The sequence below is a fragment of the Vicugna pacos genome, chromosome 25 (assembly GCF_048564905.1).
Source record: "Vicugna pacos chromosome 25, VicPac4, whole genome shotgun sequence".
Taxonomy (NCBI): Eukaryota; Metazoa; Chordata; class Mammalia; order Artiodactyla; family Camelidae; genus Vicugna; species Vicugna pacos.
In genome coordinates this window covers 27,309,282-27,324,634 of record NC_133011.1, presented here as the reverse complement: position 1 = coordinate 27,324,634, position 15,353 = coordinate 27,309,282, and the positions used below count along the sequence as shown (strand labels likewise).

The window sequence follows — 15,353 nt, the reverse complement described above, 5'->3', positions numbered from 1 at the left end:
ATCAAATCCTATAATCAGTTTCAGATTACGATTATTTCTCTGTAAGTGGTGACCAGGAGGCAGATCAGCAGGAGTTTGACAAATCCTCCACCATTCCGAGAAACAGTGACATCAGCCAGTCCTACCGACGGATGTTCCAAGCCAAGCGCCCGGCCTCGACTGCTGGCCTCCCCACCACCCTCGGACCTGCTATGGTCACCCCAGGGGTTGCAACCATCCGACGGACCCCTTCCACCAAGCCTTCTGTGCGCCGGGGGACCATTGGAGCCGGTCCCATCCCCATCAAGACCCCCGTGATCCCTGTCAAGACCCCGACCGTCCCAGACCTCCCTGGGGTGTTGCCAGCCCCTCCGGATGGGCCTGAGGAGCGGGGTGAGCACAGCCCCGAGTCGCCATCTGTGGGTGAGGGCCCCCAGGGTGTCACCAGCATGCCCTCCTCCATGTGGAGTGGCCAAGCCTCCGTCAACCCTCCTCTTCCAGGCCCAAAGCCAAGCATCCCCGAGGAGCACAGACAGGCGATTCCAGAAAGCGAGGCCGAAGACCAGGAAAGGGATCCCCCAAGTGCCACTGCCTCTCCAGGCCAGATCCCAGAGAGTGACCCTGCAGACCTGAGCCCGAGGGATGCTCCGCAAGGAGAAGACATGCTGAACGCCATCCGAAGGGGCGTGAAACTGAAGAAGACCACGACAAACGACCGCTCAGCCCCGCGCCTCTCTTAGGCTCACCAGAAATGCTGCCAGTGGGGAATGAACTGTTTAATTAATAAAACCTAATTTGTCTTGATCCATTCCAATCTATAATCAAACAAAAGATTTTGTAGGCAACTCAGAATACAGCTCTTTTGAAAGTACTCGACACCTTTAGATAAGAATTAAAAGCAACATATGTAACTGACATAACCTTGATCTTTTAATTTGTAAATATTGACAGTTTTCTTTCTGCACATTTTAATCTTAGTTTCCCTTTTGATTTTTCTGAAGGTGCCAAATTCCATTTAACTTTTTTACAAGTCTTTGTAAAATTTTAAATGCATAAAGGGGGGAGGTCGGGGCAAGGGAACCACGAAGTAGTTAATTTCAGAAAAAAAGGATAACTATAAACTTAGCTTTTTCTTTTCTTTTTTTTTTTTTCCTGCAAGCTTTTGTAGATGCATTGTAGTAGTCTGGCTTAGAAGCAAATTCAAGTTATTTTAATGTACAAACAAAATGGATACAGGGGTAAAAATCCTCATTCAAATCTACTATGTTCTGGATGAGAAAAGCAGGAATCAGCTGATGAGCAATATTCGGAGTGAAGTAAATCTGGAAATGGTAGACTGTGTTGGGATTGGGGGGAGGGTCGTGGGAGGGGCACACTGTCAACATAGCCGATCCTGTTACATTTAAGAGTAGCCTCGTAGGTTGAATTTCTAGTAGCTTCATGGTAAATGCATCCGAATAAGCCATACTGGATTGCAGTGTTTGTTTCTGTAGGGTGTTTAAGGACTTCCTTCCTCCCACGATTCCTCTTGACTGCACACAGCACCCACCTCCAGTCCCGTGCATGCTGCTGCCACCGGTAGACATAGAATCCCCCACTTCAGTTACTCGTCTGTTATACCCACTTTCATGGAATCCAGATACATCCAAAAGGGTAAGGCAGTTTTAAAAATGTGAAAACATTTAAAATGATAGCAGGGAATTCTTAGACATAGCAAATGCCTTTTACGTAACTCTGCCCAGCAGGCTGGGCACGTTGAAAAGCCCAAATATTTTGAAAAAACTCAAGCGGATTTAACAAGGGTAACCAGCTGGGAGTCTAGCAACTTGCCAATGTGTTTACCAATCTGGGGGCTTGTTTTTCTTACCTTCTTTTAAATAAATGGCAGTTAATTGGCTTCATATAAACATCAAAGAGAGGAGGATTTATTTGTCACTGGGAATCTGACCACTATACTGTCCCTTTTTTTGTATTCTAGGTAATGTTTTCTGGAATGGATTTATGTCTTTTCTTTAAGTGAAAGTTAAATTTGTTGTAACACCCATCCCCTAAAGCCAACAGAGATGTGTAGATTTAAAGGGATCATGTATGGGGAATGCAGTGGTGTTTTTAAAAAAGATAGCCAGCTCCTTAGGAGTCAGGTCAGTTGAAATTGCTCATTTGAGACTGAACCTCTCAAGGAGTAGGTGGGTCCCACAAATCCTGCACATCTCTGTTGGTTCTTATTCAATTACATAATCTTATGCTTTAATACATAACTGCATTGGATGTGAAAGAAACGTACCTGTATAGTCATTGTTCTATATATTAACATTTAACACTGCTGTGATTGCTCAAGAACATTTTATGTTATGGCTTTAAAGCAAAGGCATGGTTATTAGAAACTATTTAAGCTTTTTTCTTTGAAAAACAAGCTCCTTTTACAGAATATAAGCAACAGTAGTGCCTGTGGTTTAGCCCACCAATCTTGATGACTAAAAGTAGCTGATGCATTGTGCATATGATGCTTGAGATGGTTTTTGCAGAAGCAGAAATCACTGCAAGGTAATTACAATAGATAAAAGTGGTATTTTAAACCTTTGAAATAAATGGATGTAACTGTACCTTGGTACAGCTTTTCACTTGTTTAGTTTTTAAACGTTAGTATAATCTGAATAAATTTAATATAAAGAGTTGCCAAATTCAATGTAGAAAGAATGTGACAAAACACCTTGGGTAGTTCTGTTTGTGTTTTTGCATATTGTAAAAGCAGTGTCACAGCTAAAAATAAAGAAATTGTTTCTAAAGGTAAATTGTTGTGGTTTAGTTGCTAGTTTGTACTGAGAGTTGACCTCTCCCTGTGCAGTTTTTGTTCTAAACTTGTATAAATAACAGTTGTGTAACGTGTCTCCCTTCTATCTTGTAACAGTTGCTTCAGCCTACATTATAAATAAAGAACCACTAGAAAAAAAAAAAGCCCTGCATTTCAAGTCTTATTAAAATTCAGGTGGAGGTCTTGGTCAAATGTTGGAAGATGTACTGAAACTCAGACTGAGCTAAGAAAACTAACAAAACGTGATTTTCGTGATGGTTATGCACCCTAAGAACACTAGTTGCCTAAACTAACAGCTACAATGAGTTATTAAGAACTAAAACTAGCTGGGTTTGGCTGAGTTTTAAAAATGGCTTTACCTTAAAAAAAAAGAAAAGAAAAGAAACTTCGAACATTATAATTCTGCTACTCTTTCCTTTGAGTCTGCAGACAATCAAGACAGGGCAGAGGAACCTAAGCTGGAAAACTAACTCCAAAATAAGTGTCACATGGTACTTCAAAAAAAAAAAAAAGACTCCCAAAAATTAGTGCAAAAGAGAAAACTCAAAAGGAAAACTGACAAAAGATGGAGGAGGCAAAGACAATTCACAGAGGAGAATGTCTCAATGGCCAATGAACATAAGACGTCCAGTTTTATCATAAATCAGGAAAATATAAATTAAAACCACAGCAAGATATCTTATTTCTAGCAGACTGGAAAAAAATCTACAAGCCCAACCATATCAAGTATTGGTAAGAGCATGAAGCAAATAGCAACTTTCATATTTGGCTGGTAGAAGTCTAAGTCAACACACCAACTCAACAACGTGCTCTATGGCTGAGTGATTTTGATTCTAGGTATATTGTCCTAAAGAAACTCTTGCACGTATGCAAGAATATATATATACACACAAGAATGTTCCCTGACAGTATTTTTTATAATAGGGAAAGATTATAAACCACCCACAGGGCCAAGAACAGGAGAAAAGATCAATGTACTATGGAACAGCCAAATATTCCACACCTAATAATTGTATGGCAACTTGAACGAATGAATAAGTACTACATATATTAACATGAATAAATAAAACCAATGAGTTACAAAGCAAAAAGCAAAAAAAACAAAACAAAAACACAAAATAAGTGTCACAAGAAAGCGTCATCCAAATAGACAGGATGTTTTAACCCAACCATCAAACCTCACTCTTGAGAAAACACAATCAACTCCATACTTACTTGCTGAATGTGTGCTTCTGAAAGTGGTCCTTTAATCAAAGCTAAAATTCCACTAGTGGAACTTCTGGAAATCTGAAAAGGTGTCTTATATCCTCCATATTGGCATACCTTCTCGGCTGCTTATGCCTCCCAGCCACTATAGTTTATTTAAGCCTTCAACTCAAGTTTGTTCAACTAAATCTTCAGAGATCTTCTATCTGGTTCTGCTGCATGGTTTTCCCTTGATGGCACGTGTTACCAATATGATTTAATGGGGGCAGAAAAGAACATATCTGACTGACTACGTTTCACATACTATTCTACGTCTATAAGCACAACTGGTAAGAAAATGACAGTGGCCCAGTCACTTGGCACCTTGTCACTCCCCAGAAGAACACAGCAGTCGCACCATATTGAGTTATTTTATTAGGGCAAGTGTGTGTATGTTCTGTAACTTATTTCACTTGCGAGCGTGACTGGTGAGGCGTCTTCCTCTCTTTCCCTACATGGGTCGCTCCCGGGGCCTGGTCACAATATGCCACCACAGTGGGGGCAAATCACCTTCCTTTCGGGCTGGGGGCAAAGCTTCAGTTCTGGGGCCACCACGTGGGGCTTCCTCCTGCAGCTGCTTAACCTAGAAGCGGGTAAGGAAGGAACAATTAAAAAGGAATCGAACTAACTGTCCAACCTCTGCTGCAGAGAAGCGTCAGCTTTGTTTTTACTGTGTCACGTTGCACACTGATCCTCACTACTGAAAAGTGCTGTGTACATACCTGCATTGTTTTTATACCTACATTTTTAACTCAGACATAAAAGATGTTCTCCTTAAAAGGTTTTCCCATTCTTAAAACGGCAAAGCTGAGAGCAAAACCCTCCCACTCCGCCTCTTACTCATTAAGCAGAACTCTGACAATTACCATTCCAGTCCCCCTTGCTTTGGTCCCCTACCTGTTCACTCCCCATCCAGAAACATTTTTGTGTCTCAGCTAAGTGCTCTCCAAAAGCACCATTAAGAAACCTCAATTTGAATATATTAGGGGTGTTAATTTACAAGTCCCTCAAACAGAAACCAGGACAAGAAATAACATGAAATCACGGGTACAAATATGCTCAGTTCTACCCCCTATTGCCCAGCTATGCTGTTCCAGCCAACTCCAAGACCACCCCTGTCCTAACAGAGGAGACCTAAGACTCCCACCTTCCAGATGAATGATTTTCTGAAGCTTCCTCCAGAAAAACCACTTCTGGGTTGTGGTTAACTGGAGCCTCTATCTAGCACATGAGCTGTTTAATAATGTCAAAGAGGCGGAACAGGTAGAGGAGGAAGGATTTTGTGGGGAGGAGGTTACCATAGTGACCAACTGCGGAATGCACCTGCTGTTCTCCATGAACAAATACACCTCAGGTTTTCAAATGCTGAGACATTTCTTAGCAGCCAGTGTCCCTCTTCTAGCTCGTTTGCTTAAATGCCCCCTTGAAAGTAATTCCTGAAACTCAGACACTGCTGCTTTACAGATCCTCCTACCCAACACACCCTGCTCCCTGCACTGGCCTCCTGTCTGCTTCCCTTCTTTATCCAGCCAGACCCCATCACGACAGTCACTCCCTTCCGAATAACCTCAAGTTCCTCGTCACTCTCGACGGTGGATAAACCGCACTGTTTATCTTCAAGCCTGCACCCACAGAGTTTGGTATTGCTAAAGAGAAAAAAAAAGCGGAACAATCTAGTGTCACAACATGTTAATTATTTCCAACTTCAAATGTGCCTTTGCCCTACATGGCAATCTAACTACTATCATCCAGCAAACTCATCCTCTCCGCACGATGATCACACCTTCTCCACATTCTCGAAACATGCTGTGCCCACTTCTGGGCTTTTCCTCTCATTTCACTTAAAAAAGAGAAGCCATCACATAGAAGTCTGTCATTTCCCATCATCAAAACTTTGAGCCCAAATGTATTTACAGACAGCTTCTGTCTGATGAGAACGGAGGAAGAATCCCTGCCTCTTTTAAGGCCTCCACACATGCTCAGGATCCCATCCCTCTTCTCAAAAACTTTCCTTCCATACCTTCATCTCTTCAACATTATCAGTTTCTCCCTTGCCCCAAATCTTCTAATCAGCATATACGCATCATTATCTTAAAATAATCCCTTAGCCTCCAGTTACTGCCCCATTTCTCCATTCTCCTCAGCAAATCTTCTCAAGAGTCACCCCACCCTCCTGTCATCTCTTCAGCACTCTTTCCGTATGATTAGAAAAGGCTCTAGTCAAGGACACTAATGCCCTTCCTGTAGCTGAAACCTCTGGACGTTAACTCCAGGTCACTCTATTCCACCAAGTCAAAGATGACTCGGCCCCAGTTACTCTGGAGACACTTTCTCTCAGACTCAGCCGTCACACCTTCCTGACCTCCCCTCTCCTGGGCTGGATGCCTCTCAGGTTCCTTGTCCTCACCTCTAAAAGCAGAAGCTCCCAAGACTCTTCTCTCTACTCTAAGGATCTCATACATTTCTGTGGCTTCTCCCCCACTCTTTATCCAGTTCCTTCGTTAGGGGGAGGGCACCCAGAAGAGGCCATCCACTCCCCATTCCATGGCTTTTAAAACAACTGGTAACTCAAATTTCTATTTCAAGTTCAAATCTCTCCTTTGGTCTCCAGATTCCTACATCCAAGGTCACCCTCTGATGCCTGCACTTTTGATGTCTTGCAGGATTCTCAGATTTAATATTCTTAAATTTAACAAATTTAACACTGACACTTAATTGTCCCTCTGACATCTGTTTTTCCCCCCTCTTCCCTGTCTCAATAAACACCACCACCAAATTCCAGATGTTGACACTTAAAACCTGGAAAGCATTCTTGATCTTCCCTGTCCTTCACATATACGAACCCTCCCCCTACCCCCATCCAATCACCTTCCAATCACTTTTCACATCCCTCCGATTGAAACCCTGAATCTACTTCCTTCCACATCTACTGCATCCATCCTATTGCTGGCTGCCATAATCTTTAAACTACTACAGTAACCCCAAACTGGTCTCTCCATTACTCCACTTGCCCTCTCTAATATATTCTTCACACTACAGCAAGATTGAGCATTTTAAAATATAAATCAGACATCATGGCTGAAAAATACCCAAGGAGCTGGTGGAGAAGATTAAGAGATAGTAGGATATAGCAAAGTCAGGCAAAGGACTACAGACGGGAAGGAGAGAAGCTTATTCTAAGCCTGTTGTACCTGTTACATTTAACACACTTGAAAACAAAAGTGTATCTGAGAGGCAAGGGGCCAGAGTAACTGTCAGAGCTGGAGTCTGGACCTCTGCACGTGCAGAACAAAACCTCAGCTCCTTCCGGGTGTTGACCACGTGGGCAAACTACATGGTAAGACGCAGGCAAGACTCACCTCTCGATCCCAGCTTTCTCTCCGCAGTTTCTTCCACTGCTCTCTCTTGGCAAAGTAATCAGGATACATTGCCTTTTCAGAAGGATGCCAGTCATCTAAGCACCACTCAGGAACCTGTCAGGAGAGGAAATCACAGCGTCATTCCACAGGACACATTTACATGCTACGGGGAGGGCCTGCTCAGGAAACAACAAGATGACGTAATTCAAGGTACATTTTTATAACCATTTCAAGGATTGGATGGTTTCTGACCCTAAGCAACAAAAAGCAGAGGACAGGCAGGAACCAAGATAAAGGAGAATGCCTTAGAGTGATAGCCTAGGGTGGAAAAACAGCTAGGTCAGTCCAAAGTGAACTGGTATCATTCCTCCCCTACCCAAGATCTCTAAATACCCAGAGTGGCTTTATGTTATTTGGAAATATCCCTTAGAATTCCTTAGAAATACTAAGCACCAATTAAAACGAGTTAACTTTAAAGTCTAAAAATAAGTTATTTACCAAGTCCTTTAGCACTCTGCTTTGCCAAAAACACCCTGGAGCTGAATTTGGAAAGAAAAGTTTTGATGGCAACTGGGAGAGAGAAAACTGACACCTGAAAAAACATATAACTATCTGGAAAGAAATCTAGCAGCTCCTAAAAGGGCAAGCGGTTTCCAGGAATGAGGTTTGGGACTGGAGACACCTGTGGTCCTCACCTACCTTGTAACACTCGTATCTCTCATAGGAGGTGCCCCCAGGAGACTCCGGGAAGATGTATGGCTGAGGATGCTGACTGTGCCAGAATTCTTCCTCTGCCTCCCTCAGCAGCCGGGTGGCCTTCACCATGTCCTTTTCATTCTTATGTTCATCAAACCGGGCTCTCATCAAACAAGCAAAATATCGGTATTTGTCCCTTAAACCAAAATGATTTTGGACTTTAGAAATATTACCTACTCAACTGGGCAGTATTACTGTCTGATGAGAGGCTGTACTTCCACTAACGCCTTTTGGGTAAGAACCGTGACTTCCCAGCACCTCCTGGACCCTGCCAGTGGAGCACCCATGTTATTATGCCGGCTTCCTTGGCAGCCCCCAAACACCAGCAGCAAAAATACCGTACTAAATACAACCTAAGCCCTTTCCCCTCCTCCCCTCCAACAAAGGAAAGATGACAGTTAGCAAAATAGAAGCTGCAGCCTCTGTAGGATCGTTCCACATTAATTCAATGACAACTTACTGAATTTCCTCCTGCTTTGTGCTAGGCCCTGTGCTACATTCTGAAGACACAAAGATGAAGAAGGCAGGTATTACATGGTGGGAACAGTGTTGCTCAAATCAGACAGACTTGGTTTTGAATTCTGACTCTGACACTAGTTGCATGACCTTAGGCAAGTGTCAGTCAGGTTCTAGAAGAAACTGTGGGCAGAGATCATTTAGGGGACTTTGACAATAATCCAGGCCACAGATGAGGGCTTGAAGCAGGCAACGGGGACAGATAGTGGTAAGAGAGAAACATTTATTTAGACTATAAAATTATGAGAGTGGGCTCTCAAGTCAGACTGCTTAGGACTGAATCTTAGCTCTGCAGTCACTAGCTGTGTAAGCTACAGTAAATTACGTGTGGTCTCTAGGCCATGGGTTCCTCCTCCATAAAAGTGTTAATAACAGTATCTCTATCTTACGGTTGTCCAAAAGATTTGATAAGCTGAAACATAAACACACTTCAGACAGTGCTTAGTACATCCTCAGTGCCCAACGTCAGCTACTAATATTATTACAAGGGAGAGAAAATTTACAAAAATCACTGTCCAGTTGTACATAGTGTACAAGTACATACATCACTGGCAGAGAAGTTGTGACTACTTGAAAATAATGCTAAGACTTAAAACTGACTGGCTGCATTACCAGTAGTGCCATTAGCTGATGCAGGGAATTTGGGAAGAGAATCAACATGAGGTAGTGAAAAGTTTCAGAGAACTGTAGGTAATCGAACAAATAGTTGGAAATACAGCTTTACAGACAAACGAGCATAGATGGTAACTGAAGTCCCAGTGTTCGATGAGGCTGCCCAAAGTATACACTGCAATAACAGAGGGCCTAGGACGGATCCATGCAGAACAAATAGCACTATGAGGGCAAAGGGAAGGGAAAAAATCAGGCAAGTACTGAGAAAAGATGTCAGTGAGATTTAAAGAAATGCTGAGTTAGTGTTATCATAGTAACTACTTTTAACCTTTCCTAAAAAGCTATGAACTTTAATATTCTCAGATGTAGTTCAGCACTGCCTGAAGGAATTCTCGATGGCTTGACTTCCTTCATCTTTAAAAATTGATAATTCTCTATGTTATCTGTTTGTTTATACATCCATCTTCACCATTAATCTGTAAGTTGCTACAGCTGAAAAAGAAGCCTTATTAATTTTTATTTATTCATCAGCCAGCACAGAACCTGAACTGCAAATTCTGTCAGATGAATCAATAAGGAAAAATTAAGGAAATAACTAACAATCTTACAACCCTCTAAACCTGGCCATCTTCCTGCCTAACAAAGAGAAATAGGTTGAAGACTTTAGGATAATACCAAATATGCAATCTGGGCTTCAAGCATTCCCTCCACAACTCTTCCAGATGTACTCAGTTTCCCACTGTTTAGAGGTTTTTTCCAGAAGCCCTTCTCCTGAGACTAGGTTTTAGGATTCTGCTAAGGGAGTTAGGAGGCCTTGCATTCACACAACTTGGGTTGTCACCCCATCATGCATTCATTGCACCTATGTCACGAAAATCTATGTTTTAAGACTATATTCTAAGGCTAGTCACAGATGGACAGAGAGAGGAAAGGAGAAAATTATCAGTGAGGTAAGGAATTACGTGGGATGTGATGGTAATGAAAAAGACTGTATGAAGCTAAAAAGAGGAAAGCTGATGGCAGGGGTGATGATGATGCTTTGGAGTTAAGACACCTGAGTTTTAATCCTGGCTCAGCCACTTAACAGCTACAGGGCTTTTAGCAAGTTACTCTCTAAGCCTCTATTTTCTCATCTATAAAATAAGGTTAAATAATCCCTAACTCCCAGAGTTGTGAGAACTGAAGAAAACATGCATATATTATTACTGCTAATATTAGAAACAAGAAGGTCATGAAGAAAACTATTATTTAGTGAGAGCTGGAGGCATGACAATCAGTTTTACGCACTCTGCTTTATTTCCCTTACTCGTCATTCAACCCTCTGCGCTGGTTCCTGCATCCGTTTTCCTGATCAGAAAACTGAGGCCGGGGTCAGATAGGCAACTCTTCAAGGTCTTGCAGGAGTGGGGAACCAAGCCTGCATTCGAACCCGGGTCTAGATGCGGGCTCTGCCGGGCGCGGGGCCGCCTTCCCACCCAGTCCCCGAAGTCCTTGAGCCGCCGGGTCCCCAGGGCCTCTTAGCCTCCGTGGGGGCCTCCGGGGTTCCCTCCCCATACCCTGGGTCCCCCTCTCCCACCTGTGGATGCACCACGACTCCAGGTGGCGCAGCGCCCGCTTGTAAAGTCGCAGCACCTTCTGCTGGTGGGTCAGGTATGCCGCCGACGCCAAGAACGCCATGACGGGCCGCTCACCTTCAGCGGCCGCGGGGGCTCCCGGGAAACCGGAGGCTGGCTGCGAGGGGGCGGGACCTCCGGAAGGGCGGGGCGACCGGCGACCATTTCCGCTTCCGCTGGGGAGGAGTCGGAGCCGCAGTCATGAGTCGCTTCAAGTTCGTGGGTAAGAGTTTCCCCGCTTCTTGCGCGTTTTTTTCGACCTCCGGGCGTCGTTCAGGGGGCCCAGAACGTGAGCTCTCAGGCTCTTCGAGGGTTGACAGTGCACTCCGTGGAAGAGGGCGCGGGGAGGCCTCTGCGTACCGGTAATGTCCTGGATCTCAGTCTGGGTGCTGGCTTCACGGCTTTGCTTATTTGTGAAAATTCACGAGCTGCACAGTTATGACTTATGCTCTTTCCAACATACGTGTTGTATTTAATAAAGAGAAAAGGGGAAACAAAACGACTAAAATACAAGAAGAGGTCAGTCACTATAGTCCCCTCCATCTCACGTGCATCTCCCGTCCCTTCCTGTCTCCGTGGCGGGGAGAACGGCTTCGAGGGACCTGTTCACTCACTAATTCGTGCGTTCATATCACAGCTTCTGAAAGCATTTGGTGGGCCAGGCACTGGCCTAGGAACACTGGGCACAAAGATCCGGTCCTTACTCTGTTGGCGTCGCAATCTGGTGGGAAACTGGAGGACCCAAATGGGGGAGAAACAGGTGATATTACTTGGCAAGTGCAACAATTCATTTAGCACCGGTAGAACGAGAGGGAGAATTCGATAGGAACAGAGGAAGCATATTTAGTGCCAGGCACTTAAGAAAACCTGGGGGACGTCGTGACAGCTAGGATTGGAAGGGTAGCTTGGGACTTGAACATCTTGCTGAGTTTAATTTTTACCATGTATAGAGAGTAGAGCTTCACTGAAGGCTTTTGACGAGGAACATTCATTAAGTAAATCACTGAGTGCCAGTTACTTATTGGGAGCCTTGGCCTGTGGGATAGAGCAGAGGATAAAGTTGGGCATGATCTTCGTCTTTGTGGCGTTTCCAGCTACTTGAAGGTGGAAAATATGAATGATCACATCTCTGCTTTAGTAAGTTAATCCTGAGATTTCTTAGGTAGGTTTGGTGGGGGCTAGGGAGAAGCAGGGAAGCATTTCAGAGCTTGAACTAGGGCACTGGAAAAGAGAGAGAAATGGAAGAGTGGTATGTATGCAGCGTTTAGTAGCTGAGTGTTTATAGTAGGTAAGGGAGAGTGAACAGTCAGAGGTTACTCAGTGTTGGAATAAATACCTCAATATGAAATGGAAGCACAATTAGTTTGGCAGCGGGTGGGAGATGTGAGATCTATTTGTATTAGGTTAACTTTGAGAATCTTATGGAACATCCAGGTGGAGACATTTATTGGGCAATTGGAAATGTCTGGCACTCATGAGAGAGGTTAGGATTATAAAACTTGATCTGAGAGTTATTTTAGGCAATATTTTTTCTAAAGACAATGATGTGGAGCTATAAAAAGACTCTAGTGGTGCAGTTTTCAGATTGGAGAGGTATGTACAGTCAAAGCAAATGCAGGGGAGACTGTTCAGTGCCACAAAAGAGGTTTTTACAAATGTTCTGGGAGAGCCTGGGCCTGGGGTGGGGTTGGAGGGTGGGTAGGCCCTCAAAGGTTGTAGACACTTTCAAGTGTGGTGTCTCAGCCTCTTTGCTCCAATCTGTGATATAACTGATGGGGGAAATAGGAGAAGAGCCATGAAACGCTCCACAAAGAAAAGAGACTTTTTCTTTAAAAAAGGTTTGTGTTTGTAATAGAAAATTAGGTCCCTGTCTCAAGTCACGTCTCCTTAAATCCATCCTCTGTGTAGCCTCCAGAGTGGTCTGCGTGAAAATCACATCAGCTACATTCTTCTCCTGCTGCAAATCTGTCAGTCCCCATCCTCAGGATACTTGAGGTGCCGTTATCATAGCATACAAAACCCTTCTGTGGTCTGGTCCTGCCCACTTTTCCAGCCTCATCCTTTTTAAGCTTTGTAAACACTTGGAGGTGGCTGTTAATTGCCTCTGACAGGGTTTTAGAGTGGCAGGTTGGGGCCATGATGTCCCCTATGCCTCTAATGTTCTACCAACTACCATCTTGCCTGGTTGCTTTTACTTGTTCTATAAGACTTCATAACTCTACCCTTTACCACATTATTTTATAATTAAATATTTATGCATCTGCCTTTCCTGCTAGACCATGCTCTTCTAAGGCAGACACTTGGTGGTATTTTGTTTCCCAGGGGCTTCGTACAATAACTATTTAATGGAAGTATGAATGAGTGGGTGAAAGAATACGCATAGTTTTAGTACTAAGGTGGTAAGTAAATTGATAAAGGAATCTGAACCACATAAGCAGAAAAAGACTTCTTAAAAGAAGATAGGTTTAATTGGAATAAATTTTTTTCTGTATGATCTTTCACTTTCCAGGTAACCAGTGTTTAAAATTTAAAGTATATCCTTCCCTAAATAAAACTTTTTATTTTTATTTTTTCATTAAAATATGTTTTTGTTTTCTTTTTTGTTTGTTTTTTCTTTTTTTCTTCCCCTAAATCTTCAATAAATTTATACAGAATCATAAAAATACACAAACATCAGATGTTTTTGTCTTTTTTATAACAAAAATGGGATCATACAATATATGCTTTGTTATGTGACTTACTGATAGTTAATATTTATTCCATGCCATTTAAAAAGTTCTGCCCGTGACCCACTACACACATTTCTCTGCCTATAATAGTTATGAGCAGTACTTTGTAAAAGACTGTATTAGACCATGGATAGCTGGTCCAGGAACAAGCCTTTACATGGAACAGTTGCATGAAAAAATTAAACCAGTGTTACAAAAGCAGCCTTAGATTTTGATTTAGGACAACTGACTATCCCCAGGTTGTAATCCTTTTACATTTCCCCTTTCTCAAATTGCATAACCCGTGGCTGCCCCTTACAGCTACACCCAGTGTTTCTAATATGGGGAAGGAGGGCAGGAAGCAGAAGTGTGTATTTGTGTTTTATGGGAAACATTGCTCTTTCCTAGAGGACACTTCAGTATTGTGTCTTAGGTTATAATCGAGACTAATTTCTGTGACATTGAGTATCTTGCCACAGGTGGTTATATCCACAGTCTGACTAGCAGTAAGAATCTGTGCTTACTCATTGCAGAGTGATAGAACTTGGTGTCGGAGCCTGCCGACAATCGATCAGGTCCAGAAAACCTGTGCTGCAGGACTGAGAAAGAAAGACAAGACTAAAAGGTGGGGTTGAGAGGGTCTCACTCTAGCCCGCAAGACACTAGGTCAAGAGTGGACGACCAGTTTATTTCTTGCAGTTAATTTATATGATTTTAACCCATTAGCTCATACATTCCTGCATGTAGGCAAAGGTATTGTTTTAAGGCACATTAACAACGTGTACTAAAATCATTAACTTGTATATTGTTACAGACATCATTATTGTTTACAGTTCTCGTAAAACTAAGATTAAGAGTTCCTGGAACCAAGATGATAAACTAAGGCATTGTTCCTCTAAGCTAACATCGTGACTCGTGTGCTATTATCTCAGGTGATTGTTCTTCAGGCTAAGATTACTAACTTGCATGCCGATTGCATCTCTCCTTCCAAAGGTCCTTAGTGACTTGATAGCTCAGGATGTTCCTTCGGGCCTTAATGCATCTGGCACATTCCTCAAAGGGGTGGCGGGACAGAGATTGTCCTTGAGAGATCAACCTCAGAGCCTGACGCCCTGCACTGTGGGAGTTTAGGCCCAACCTCTGTGCTCGGCAGTCCTCAGGTCATGAGTGGCCCCCCGCAACTTGGGATGTAGGTTCCCTTTTCAGTGGAAGCTCCATTTTCCTTGTTAGCCCATCCTTGCTCTGAAACTCACCCACCAAAGTTCACCTACGGGCATAGCGTGGAGTATAACCCAGGGGTGGCAGCAGTGGTGTGTAAATCTTGATGCAGTTACAAAATTTCCTTGGCTGTCTTGTGTTTATCTCTGAAATAATATATTGCCCTTTTTAAGTTAAAAGATATTTTATCCTCTAAATCTTCCAGAGTGAAATTGATACTTGAGGGACTCTCAAGCTGTTACACATTGTCTGGAACACTACTAGCTTGAGATGCACAGATTTAGATGATTCCCATTCTAGTAGCCTCTGCTCCCACTCCCAGCAAGTGAGCCGGTGAGACAGCAGCTGACAGTAATTAGTAACATAACTACCTCTTGGGGCCAGCCAGCTGGGGTCTCTTAGGGTCTAGGATTTATCTATAGTCGTGTTCTTTTAACAGGATTCTGATCCTACCCTGTGTCCCTAGAAGCAGGCTGGTTGGGGCTGCTGGCCATCTCTTACCCATTCCATTTTGCTATGGACCCTATTTTCTATT

The 15,353-nt window shown here is 43.2% G+C and overlaps 3 protein-coding genes across 21 annotated transcripts in view; 2 read left to right on the top strand and 1 right to left on the bottom strand.

Moving 5' to 3' along the window:
- Window positions 1-2,771, top strand: part of MTSS1 (MTSS I-BAR domain containing 1) — a 148,448-nt gene extending 145,677 nt beyond the window's left edge. For 10 of the 11 annotated variants that reach the window (XM_031691302.2, XM_031691304.2, XM_015245397.3 and 7 more), the window contains one exon: window positions 19-2,771. In XM_031691302.2, the coding sequence (XP_031547162.1) occupies window positions 19-719 (701 nt within the window). In that variant the 3' untranslated portion in view covers window positions 720-2,771. The remainder of the gene's footprint in view (window positions 1-18) is intronic. The other variant, XM_015245398.3, reaches the window with a different exon arrangement.
- Window positions 2,772-4,391: 1,620 nt separating this feature from the next.
- NDUFB9 (NADH:ubiquinone oxidoreductase subunit B9) lies at window positions 4,392-11,031 on the bottom strand. Its single transcript, XM_006211396.3, has 4 exons — window positions 10,856-11,031; window positions 8,095-8,287; window positions 7,396-7,509; window positions 4,392-4,619 (listed from the first exon to the last, which is right to left on the bottom strand). Exons 1-4 carry the CDS (start codon window positions 10,954-10,956, stop codon window positions 4,488-4,490), a joined length of 540 nt encoding a protein of 179 aa, XP_006211458.1. The 5' UTR covers window positions 10,957-11,031; the 3' UTR covers window positions 4,392-4,487.
- A 23-nt stretch (window positions 11,032-11,054) lies between these two features.
- TATDN1 (TatD DNase domain containing 1) overlaps window positions 11,055-15,353 on the top strand; it is a 30,879-nt gene continuing 26,580 nt past the window's right edge. Inside the window, exons 1-2 of one of the 9 annotated variants that reach the window (XM_072949686.1) lie at window positions 11,070-11,115; window positions 14,134-14,225. Coding sequence is in view for 3 of the 9 variants with exons in the window: in XM_072949684.1 (XP_072805785.1) it covers window positions 11,331-11,652 (322 nt within the window). In the remaining 6 variants the exon portion in view is untranslated. Of the gene's footprint in view, window positions 11,116-11,282; window positions 11,653-14,133; window positions 14,226-15,353 lie in introns of those variants that run through there. The other 8 variants (XM_072949690.1, XM_006211398.3, XM_072949687.1 and 5 more) reach the window with 8 other exon arrangements.